This window comes from Hypomesus nipponensis, chromosome 17 (assembly GCF_054491055.1).
Source record: "Hypomesus nipponensis isolate SF chromosome 17, ASM5449105v1, whole genome shotgun sequence".
Classification (NCBI taxonomy): domain Eukaryota; kingdom Metazoa; phylum Chordata; class Actinopteri; order Osmeriformes; family Osmeridae; genus Hypomesus; species Hypomesus nipponensis.
Window position 1 is genome coordinate 9625377 of NC_140377.1, and position 11561 is coordinate 9636937.

The 11561-nt window shown below is 43.4% G+C and overlaps 1 protein-coding gene and 1 gene segment (V, D, J or C); one reads left to right on the forward strand and one right to left on the reverse strand.

The window, feature by feature from the left end:
* Positions 1-3578: 3578 nt before the first annotated feature.
* Positions 3579-8313, forward strand: LOC146253422 (uncharacterized). Its single transcript, XM_084677303.1, has 9 exons — positions 3579-3713; positions 4171-4224; positions 4303-4415; positions 4503-4605; positions 4827-5411; positions 5565-5693; positions 5815-7767; positions 7944-7995; positions 8100-8313. Exons 2-9 carry the CDS (start codon positions 4201-4203, stop codon positions 8210-8212), a joined length of 3072 nt encoding a protein of 1023 aa, XP_084533429.1. The 5' UTR covers positions 3579-3713; positions 4171-4200; the 3' UTR covers positions 8213-8313.
* A 534-nt stretch (positions 8314-8847) lies between these two features.
* On the reverse strand, positions 8848-9408 carry LOC146253423 (immunoglobulin heavy variable 3-30-3-like). The segment is given in 2 exon segments: positions 8848-9246; positions 9331-9408. Coding segments are annotated over 2 exon segments (357 nt in total).
* Positions 9409-11561: the final 2153 nt, after the last annotated feature.

Consider the following 11561-nt stretch of genomic DNA (forward strand, 5'->3'; position numbering starts at 1 on the left):
ATGCCAGATTAATGACCAGTACAGCAATCACAGCAACCATAACGACCAGCACAGCAATGTAACATGTACAGAAATATAATTACATGTAGGCCTACTGATGAAACACTGTATTTTATCATCTAAAAATGTAAAACGTGATATTTTTCGATTTTATAAATGTAATATTACAATAGTTTTTTTTTTATGACTCCTTCTCACAGATGAAAGATCACTTTGGCATATGATTCAGGTTGATAAGAATTGTGAAACTGGTTCATTTGTTCTGTTTACATTTCAATCATATAAATATTGTAACATAATATGAAAGGCATAAGTGGGTGAGTTGATAGACGGATGACTGGCTGGATATATATTTAGGAAAACCATACATTTTGATATGTTTTCTTTTGCCATCTGTCACCAATATCTAGACTTCATTTGAGCTGAAATATTGTGTATAGGTTTTACATCCATAAAAGCAAATGACCATCTGTACAAAGGCCATCAAATGAGGGGGGTCAATTGGGGAGAAATCCTCAACATCCACACCATTGCTCTCCATCTATTTTGAAACACTTATGTACTGTAGCATTATTAGCATTATTGGACATTGTACATTTCATCTATAAATGTATATGGAGGGTATGATTTTTTTTTTTGACATAGTTACAATGTATGTGTTTTATGACTGTAGGCTGTAAGCTCCTTTGTTCATTGATAAAGGATAGACAGTGAATAAAAGAAACTGAAGCTCTGTTGGATACTTTGCTCTGGAGAATGGGTATTGAATCTTATATGACTTTTTGTCTTGTAGGGAATGAAGTCATATTGTCTTAAGGCAATTATGACCTGTTGTTTTATGATACCTAACTAGGATTCAGAGACATGGAGTCTGGGGGACTCTTGAGTTATTGTGACTTGAGGGAGTCGTTTTAGAGAGTTAATTGATGCAGCTGCTCTGACCTTTTGGCCAAGGAAATGGTGTCCTGTGTCCTGTTTGTGTTTAATATTTTTTTGTTTGAGGTTATCTTACTATTTCCTCATTTATAGAGAGATGTGACATCAAAGAACTTTGGGACACCTGGCCTGGGGTTATATTGTCTTAGCTGTCACCAGCTAGTGCTAGCCAATCACAGACACAGCTAAATTCATTGATTTAACATATAGAGGACCATATGTACTAAGTTTATATTAGGCAGTGTGTGTGTAATGTTCTGGACCGCTTTTTCGAACAACTTATAGTTTATGTGTCCTTCGTTATGACGGGTCCAGGGTATTCGGTAATACTTGTGTTTTGTGTAAACTAAATAAATTGTATTGAACCACCATCTTGACTATTCAAACTACACAACACCGTCAGAATTTTCTTTCACAAGGGACTGGATGTGTCGGGATTTGACGAGTTTAGATAAATACTGCTGTTATATCAGTGGTATACTCAAACGTAGAGGGATGATAATGTGGAGGGCCTTTCTCCTCTCGTAGCTCTTTAGTGGGAGATACTTTGCTCAGTCACACCTCATAGTCTCTCATGTGAGATCAGTGTTGATCAGTTTTTGTACAGCTCTGCAGCTTCCTGTGTCACTGTTGCATTCGAGCACAAGAATAAACAGCAGAGTCTTCAGTCTCCAGGCTGTTTATCTGGAGGTATACCTGGTCCTTGTCATTATCTCTGGAGATGATGGACCGACCCTGGACTGATTGTGTAGGCCTATGGCCTGATGCTACCATATATAATGGGCCTTTATATAGGCTATCTATGGATGCGACGATGTCGACATTGTGGATGTCAGTTTTCACTTATTCAAAATGTTATATCAAAGAGGAAAAGCATGCAATATCCTGATTCCTCTGTGTTAATTGATAAGCGTAAGCATACGTAAAATTTGGTGACCCATGAAATACTGGTTCAAATTATAATTTGTTATACCCTGTTCAGTACCACAGTGTATTTCAAAGCTTGTTTAGCATTCCATTAAGTGAGATGAGGAATAGGATTCCACGCACCTAAACTGAATAAAACATATACATTCATCTTGTGATTTATTTGGGGTTCGCAGTAACCCCATAAGATTCTAGCAAGGCACCTGGCAAGGCAGATGACAAGAACCTCAATGGTTTCTTTAGACTTTGCTCGTCTAGATGAAAGATAGCCCACCAACTCTTTGTGATATATTTAATATGTTTAACACATTTAACATTTACACATTATACAAATATCGAGGAGGATAGGTGAATACATTCAATTATATATTGTCTCACAAACTGATATGTACATATTCTGGAATATCAGACAGTAATGCTGAATTTAGCTGGAACAGACAGACCACGGGAAAGGGACTAGAGTGGATTGCTTACATTTCAGGTCCAAGTGGTAGCACCAAATATTAGTGCTACCTCTTGGACCTGAAATGTAAGCAATCCACTCTAGGCCCTTTCCCGTGTTCTGTCTGATCCTGCTAAATTCAGCATTACTGTCTGATATTCCAGAATATGTACATTTTGTGTACAGTTTGTGAGATTCTTCCTTCTTTAAAACCACTAGTTCAGACTCTGTCAGTGTCTGACCTTTAACACCTGTGAACACAAAGAAACGTTTGAGATCAAACCTCAGACAAAAACTTCCAATAGTTTAAGATCAAAACCTTGCTCAGCACCCTACATTATATAATTTAATGTATTCACCTATCCTCCTCGATATTTGTATAATGTGTAAATATTAATGTATTAAATATATTAAAAGAGCTGAATATATGAAAAAAGCTAAATCACAAAGAGCTGGTGGACTATGTCTCATCTAGACGAGCAAAGTCTAAAGAAACCATTGAGGTTCTTGTCAAATCTGCCATGCCATGTACAGTATTAGGCAAGAAAGAATTTGTCGACAACTCTCTTCTCCACTTGGTGTGCATGCATACAAATCAGCTGAATACATTTGAAAATACATCAAGAAGCACTGAAATCACCAGAACAGCAAAGTAGACAAAATTAAATAAGGTTACTCTGTTCTCTTCCTGTAACCAGCAAGGGCACTTGATGGCAGTCTGGAAAAGGGAGAGAGCATTTGCCATGGAAACAGGTCTGCAGCCACTAATTCAAAGTTTGTTTTTCTAGCTATTAAAGTGATGAAAATAGACAGGTCTGCTGACTAAAATGATAAAGTGATGTCCATTTTCCCCTCAATGGGTACATTGCTGAGACTCCTAGCCGGGGGCGCAATCCCAGTAAACATGCCCAAAGGACCCCTAGAATCTTATGGGGGTATTACTACGAACCCCAAATAAATCACAAGATGAATGTACATGTTTTATTCAGTTTAGGTGCGTGGAATCCTATTCCTCATCTCACTTAATGGAATGCTAAACAAGCTTTGAAATACACTGTGGTACTGAACAGGGTATAACAAATTATAATTTGAACCAGTATTTCATGGGTCACCAAAAATTTTGGTATGCCTACGCTTATCAATTAACACAGAGGAATCAGGATATTGCATGCTTTTCCTCTTTGACATTATCCACAATGTCGACATCGTCGCATCCTCACGGATCATAATAAAAGTGTCACAATGCTACTCAACATTCCAAAAACTGCATCTAGAACTTTGATACAATCGGTATACTCGCGTTCACTGGCGAATCAACACCGTTAAACGACCTATTTAGTGCACTAACTGTATTTAATCGAAAAAAGTTACCCCAAATCAAAGCTTTCCGTTTGCTTCTTAGTGTGAGGTACATATACTCTCATTAATCACATAATGTAACGCTGAATTATGTTGCGCGGTCTCATTTATCAAAGGACAATTAAAAACACAAAGAATTATGGCAGCCTAACACAAACTACTTCACCTGTCGACTATTGTAGGTTTAGCACATGTGACTACTCTGACTTCACACACATTTGACTTTTTCATTGAGGTATTTCGAGTCGGTTCCCAATACTTTAGGCGTGGTTAACCTAGCCTGGAGGATGATCTTTCATACAGGCTCAAACATTTCTCTATCGCGCTCAACATAGCCTATAACCTGCGTGATCGGTTGGGTTTGACCTACGTTGGATTTCCGAAATTTTACAGATCGTTTTCATATCGTCAAAGTGTATATTTCTAGGCCTACGTCTGGTCTAATGATGTTTAACGTTTCTGTAACAAATTTTTATTCAAAACATCATTATTGTCTTATTCTTTAGGGCAGTAGTCATCTGCTTGATGATGAATCGATGATGAATTTGTGTAAAGGACAGGTGAGATTGTACTATTGCACTGGTAGCATGAGTATACAACCATCCCAGAGACCAGTAAATTCAGTATGTATCTTGCAGAAAATTATCGTAAGACAGTTCTTGATCCTCAAGAATCTGGGAGATGTTCCTGACCAAGTCAACTTGGAACTTGTTACTGATTTGCTATTGAGATCGGAAGGATTCAGACCAGAGTAAGCAAGCTTTACGCTTCTCACTTTTGACAATTCTATAACATTCAGTGGAAATTTGTGTCCAGTCACACATGTCCTCTTCTGTAGACCTCAACATGTCCGCAGTCATCCTATGCTGGAGGAGGTTGAGAAAAGGGTCCTTACAGAACTGGAGAAGGAGCGACGCCTCTCTAAGCAGTTTGGGAGGAAGGTAAGCTATGAGACTACATCAAGACTTATGTCATGAAACACCCTGGAAAATCCTGGTATTTGATTTCATTCTCTCTCTCTCTCTCTCTCTCTCTCTCTCTCTCTCTCTCTCTCTCTCTCTCTCTCTGTCTGTCTGTCTGTCTGTCTGTCTCTCTCTCTCTCTCTCTCACTCACTCTCTGTCTTTCTCTCTCTCTTCCTCTCTTTATTTCTCTCTCTTCTAGGTTACTTTGGAGGGACTTGAGATGTTCCTGTGCATGATCAGGCCATCAGTCGAAGCTAAGGTCAGGAATCTCCTCCTCCCCCTGTTTTCCAACCTGGCGTGCAGCACCACGCCTAACACTAAGGGCGACCGAGAGTCCTCTCCACCTGCTGGGGATGCAGGGGCTCCAAACGTGCAGGTGCCAACAAGCACATCAACGCTGCTCCAAAGAGCCGAGAAGCTGGTCCCTGAGTTGGTGACAGCTACTCTCAACTACCTCCTGGAGGACAGAGAAGAGCAGCTATGGGGATCCCTGTTCTGCTCTGAGCAGCCAGGCCTCACCTCCATGGAGGCGCCGTGGGCCAAGGCAGCCATTGTAGATGTCGTCAGGCTTGTGGAGGATGCAGCCAGCTCTCTGCTCACTCCCCAGGACGTCTCAGCAATGGCTTCCATCACTCACAGAGTGGTGAAGAACGTGGTGGTTTCCATCTTCCAGAGGTTTGAGCATGCCTTAACATCCTTCCAGCTGATTGGACATGACAGCACAGAATTTGATGGTCTGGATGTGACTCGTTCTGTGATATCAGCCATCGTGGATGACATGGAGGTATTATAATTGTGGCTTGTTTTTCAATATCATACAGTACATAAATGTAAATAGATCTCAAGATAAGGTCTGCCTGGCAGTTGATATGTGTTAAATTCAGAGAAACCTGCAGCACATGTACTTAATAATACTCCTAATATACTTTTGCTGAAGATGGAAAACATGGGGACTGATGTACCTGAGGACTTCCCCAACCAGATGTGTGAGATCGCCACCACAGCTGCTACCCCCGAAGCTTCCATGAAAGATATTTTCCTCCTGAAAACAGTTAGAGTTCTCAAGGTAAAGGCCCCAATTGCAGATGTTAAACATCTCACTATTTCCTTGTGAATCCATTGATGCGTATTGCCAGACACAGTGTGTAATGTGTGCCAAAATGTTTTATACTATAATGTGTTAACAGAAAAACAACATCAGCGAAGGCTTATCAGTGGAAAATTGCCTTCCTGAAGCTGCCCTTGAGATGTCTGCCCAGGCCAGGAGTCACAAAACTGCCCTCGAGATGTCTACCCAGGCCAAAGGTCCTGAGGCTGCCTTCAGGATGTCTGCCCAGGCCAGAGGTCCTGAGGCTGCCCCCAAGATATCTGCCCAGGCCAGAGGTCTTGAAGCTGCCCTCGAATTTTCAGCCCAGGCCAGAGGTCCTGAGGCTGCCCTTGAGATGTCTGCCCAGGCCAAATGTCATGAAGCTGCCTCCGAGATATCTGCCCAGGCCAAAGGTCCTGAGGCTGCCTTCGAGATGTCTGCCCAGGCCAAAGGTCCTGAGGCTGCCTTCAGGATGTCTGCCCAGGCCAGAGGTCCTGAGGCTGCCCCCAAGATATCTGCCCAGGCCAGAGGTCTTGAAGCTGCCCTCGAATTTTCAGCCCAGGCCAGAGGTCCTGAGGCTGCCCTTGAGATGTCTGCCCAGGCCAAATGTCATGAAGCTGCCTCCGAGATATCTGCCCAGGCCAAAGGTCCTGAGGCTGCCTTCGAGATGTCTGCCCAGGCCAGAGGTCCTGGGGCTGCCCCCAAGATGTCTGCCCTGGCCAAAGGTCCTGAGGCTGCCCCCAAGATATCTGCCCAGGCCAGAGTTCTTGAAGCTGCCCTCAAGTTTTCTGCCCAGGCCAGAGGTCCTGAGGCTGCCCTCGAGATGTCTACCCAGGCCAAAGGTCCTGAGGCTGTCCCCAAGATGTTTGCCCAGGCCAGGAGTCATGAAACTGCCCTCGAGATGTCTGCCCAGGCCAAAGGTCATGAAGCTGCCTCCGAGATATCTGTCCAGGCCAAAGGTCTTGAGGCTGCCCTCGAGATGTCTGCCCAGGCCAGAGGTCCTGGGGCTGCCCCCAAGATGTCTGCCCAGGCCAAAGCCCCGGCGGCTCTCGTCGAGATGTCTGCAAAGGCCAAAGTTCATGAACCTACCCCTGAGATATCTGCCCAGGCCACAGGTCATGAAGCTGCCCTTGAGATGTCTACCCAGGCCAGAGATCCTGAAGCTGCCCTCGAGATGTCTGCCCAGGCCAAAGGTCCTGAGGCTGCCCCCGAGATATCTGCCCAGGCCAGAAGTCATGAAACGGCACCCGAGATATCTGTCCAGGCCAAAGGTCCTGAGGCTGCCTTCGAAATGTGTGCCCAGGCCAGAGGTCCTGGGGCTGCCCCTAAGATGTCTGCCCAGGCCAGAGGTCCTCAGGCTGCCCCCAAGACATCTGCCCAGGCCAAAGGTCCTGAGGCTCCCCCCAAGATATCTGCCCAGGACAGAGGTCATGAAGCTGCCCTTGAGATGTCTGCCCAGGCCAGAGATCCTGAAGCTGCCCTCGAGATGTCTGCCCAGGCCAAAGGTCCTGAGGCTGCCCCCAAGATGTCTTTCCAGGCCAGGAGTCTTGAAACTGCCCCCAAGATGCCCACCAAGGCCAAAGGTCCTGAGGGTGCCCTTGAGATGTCTGCCCAGGCCAAAGAATCTGAAGCTGCCACCAAGATATCTGCCCAGGCCAAAGGTCCTGAGGCTGCCCTCGAAATGTCTGCCCAGGCCAGAAGTCATGAAGCTGCCCTCGAGATGTTTGTCCAGGCCAAAGGTCTTGAGGCTGACCTCGAGATGTCTGCCCAGGCCAGAGGTTCTGCTGTATCCGTGGAGGAAGTTCTCCAGGAACTAGCCATGGCTCACAACAATAAAGTGATGAAGGCAGTTATCACTGAGGTCACCTCAGACCAGGTTCAGCCTTCCCCCAAGTCTCCGAAGACCACTGCCGCATCCAGATTCTCAGAAGAGACTCTGACCATCCTCCTGGAGGTGGAAGCTCACAAGAGGGAGCCTGAACTGTCACATAAGAAACCCGGCGAGGTCATCGGCTGTGTCCAAGCAACCACTTCTGGTCTCCAGCACCCCATGGTGAGACACAACAATCTATTGATATTCTGAAAAATTATTATCATTATTTTTGTATCAACTTTTGTATCATGTTAAATAGCATTACAACGTATTGTTATTCACTCTTGATAATGTCTATGGTTCCTACTGTAGGGTAGTTGTTGTTTCTGTTCTCTTACATGGTTCTGTGTTTCTAGAACATTCAGGTTCTGGGAGATATCTGCAGAGATGTGGCAGAGAAGAACCGTGGTGAGTATGAGCCTCCTTGCTGACCTCGACATCCAAATCATCTCTTGTTATTACATATATGTGTTCTCCGGTGGCATGCAGAATCAAAGAGTTGACTTTTTCAGATGTCAGTGAGGACCTTGCAAAAAAGCCTGAGAAAGGAGGCTTCCGTGGATTCTTACGGCGTGTTCATAAACTGTTTTCCTGCTGCTGCGGCCTCCCCACAGAGGAAGACTAGCACCCTCCCATGTGGACCCTCTGAGTCATCACACCAGCTGACCAACATATTTACAGATAATTAAAATGCAGGTGTAAAGATGTGTATTTTTAGAGCATATTAAAGAGTTAATCATATTCAAATACTTTGACAGTGGATCACATTTGTTGATGCAATCATTGATTTATAGGGCATCTATCAAATCAGCCAAGCTGGGTAATCAATCTTATGCTCGGATCTAAATGCTAGTTAAATTTACATTTACAGTTTACATTAATTGATTTAGCAGACGCTTTTATCCAAAGTGACTTCCAAGAGAGAGCTTTACAAAGTGATAATAACAACAAATACAAAAGCAAATGACTATTCGTACAAAGGGACATTTGGGGAACAATCCTCAACAATTTTCTACCACAAATGTGGCTTTTAAATTTTACAGACACATTGCTCTTCATCTATTTTGAAACAACTATATATGTACTGTTGCATTTCTTAGCATAACTGGACATTGGACATTTCATCTATATATGTATATAGAGGGGCCTAGTTTAGTTAAATAGGACACAAGGAATTCTGCTGTTATGTCAGTTGTATACTCAAACATAGAGGGATAATAATGTGGAGGGACTTTCTCCTCTCATTGCTCTCTTGTTGGAAATATTTGTTGTACTGTGAAACCTCATAGTCTCTCATGTGAGATTGATGTTGATCCGTTTTTGTACAGCTCTGCAGCTTCCTGTGTCACTGTGGCTCTCGAGCACAATAATAAGTGGCAGAGTCTTCAGTCTTCAGGCTGTTCATCTGGAGATACACCTGTTTCTTGTTGTTGTCCCTGGAGATGGTGAACCGGCCCTGGACTGACTGGGAGTAGTAGATTCGGTCACTGTCATACTTAATGATCGAAACAAAATCCAGCCCCTTCCCAGGAGCCTGTCTGATCCAAGCCATCCAGTAGCTACTCATGTCAAGATTTGAAGCCGTGCAGGTCAGTTTGTGGGATTCTCCAGGCTTCTTAACCACTGGTTCAGACTCAGTCAGTGTCTGACCCTGAACACCTGTGGAGACAAAGTCATGAAGTCTCACATGGAGTCTTTGGCTTGTAAAGGAGAGAATTCCCCAATAAGAGTGCATCTACTTACCTAGTAGATAGACAGACAACAGAAGTAGTTTGGTCAGAGTCATGGTTACAGGCTGCTCTGTATGGTGTCAACACTGCTCCTACGGGATCAATGACAGATTTATAAGAGAGAGAGAGAGACAGACAGACAGACAAACAGAGAGAGAAAGAGAGGGGGGGGATGTCATTTGCATAGTGAAATGTGTCAGGTGGCACATTGCATAAGCTCCACCTCTTCATGTGAGCATGTCATATAGGGTTCAATGATCCTACACTGATGGATTGTCTATCTGAGCATGTTACCGTAACCATGACAACATACATACATGCATGGGTTTAACCTCCAGTGATCTGGGTCAGTGTTCTGTCTCTCCCTGTTGATCCTATCATCCATTTATCCGATATACCATCAGTCAGAACCAAAGGTAGAATAACTTTTTCCAGGAGTAACCTGCGAATCTTCCTTTCAGCATAATGATACATTAAGACTTTACACATGAATCATTTATGTTTGACAGCAGAGTGCAAATTATACAATGACAATGGGGGGGGGGGGTCAGCTTTTTCTCCAGGGGGTAAAGTGATATTTACGATTACAGGCAAGAATACACATTTATCACATGTGATACACATGTATCAACCCCCGGCATGTTGTTCGTACCTCTTTTTGGGGGGGGTCCAAGTCTTTATTAGGGGGGTCAAACCCCCCCCAAGACCCCCTGTAATTTGCACACTGTATAACAGGATGTTTCACCTCATTAGGTTTACAGTATATGGTGTTAATGTAATTGATCGTCTATCATGTAATCTCTCACAGTTTGTAGTAGAGTCACTCTCTACATATTGTGTATAACTACTCAAGGCCTTCGTTGGTTAGATTGGCTAGGTTTTTAGCGCGAGAACTGATAATGAGCCAATCATAGGCAGAGTAGGGCGGGTCTTAATATGAATTGCCCATAGACAAAGATGTTAATTTACTTTGAATTTTTGGCCTTTACAGAAATGTAATGAACAAGTAAGATGAAGCGAGCCATTCAAAGATCAATTTCCTTTTACAATTGCAAAAGTCCACGCAAAACTCCATCAGCCAGCAGCTCAGCTACTGATAGTGAGGCTAAACCGGAGCTGTTAACTGTTAGCTCCGTTAACATCAGCCTAGTTCCCTGAGGTCAAGCAGCAGGAATCATAAGGCAATGTGTAAATCATACTGGCTTAATCATTTTTTGGGCAAAATAGAGTATGTCACTATTTATAAAACAGGGCGTTTATCATTTGCTGTATGGGTTGGTTAAAAAAAAAGCAAAATGAAGAGTATACCCACTTCTCTAGGGACCACTACGCCACTGGTCTGGCCAGACTGATTTACAACAGCTGACTAATTCACTCCCTGTTGTCTTCAGTATTCATAGGTCTTGCTCTGTATTTTATTTGGAGGCTAAGATCGCCCCCTTTAGGTATGTACATATTCATCTCTGACAAGTGAGGAGAGGGTTTATGTACAGGTCTGCTGTTGGTTTGGATCAATGTGGTAGCGAGCACAGTAATAAACTGCTGTGTCGTCAGTCTGCAGATTCTGTCCTTTTAGAGTCACTGTGCTGCTGGAAGTGTCTCTGGTGATGCTGAACTTGCTGCTGAATTGGCTGCCATAATATGTTTTACCATCAGAACAAACAAATCCAATCCACTCTGGTTCTTTTCCTGCAAGCTGCCTGTTCCAAGCTGTACAGCAGCAGGTACTGGTTAGAGAATACCCAGAGACCTTACAGGAGAGGGTCAAAGGTTGTCCAGGCTGCACGGTCAGAGAGCCTGGCTGACTCAGTTCTATCTGACAGAAGACACCTGCAAAGTAACATATGATTAGATACTTTCACAAAGCAAGACATGAAATTAAATAAACACACATTACAATGGAATATTTGTACACGATTTTTGCAGCCTGGTTTATTATTTGTCAACTTATAACTCACCGGAAGCAGCTGCCAGCAGCAGCAGAGAGACAAAGAACATGGTTGATGGTGTTGAAGATGAACTGGAGAGAGCTGGTCTTTTCTACTCTTACTGAGCAATGGAGGGACAGATTCACTCTTTATACTGTATACAGAGAAGGGGAGGAGTGTTGCCTACTTTGCATCTATAGGACTTTTAAGTTCTGAATTAAAAAACAAGTCAATGAAAGAACTGAAAATCTTAAGCATTGAACTAGAGCAACAAAATAATGTTTAATGAATATACTTTACAGCAGCAATTTATTAC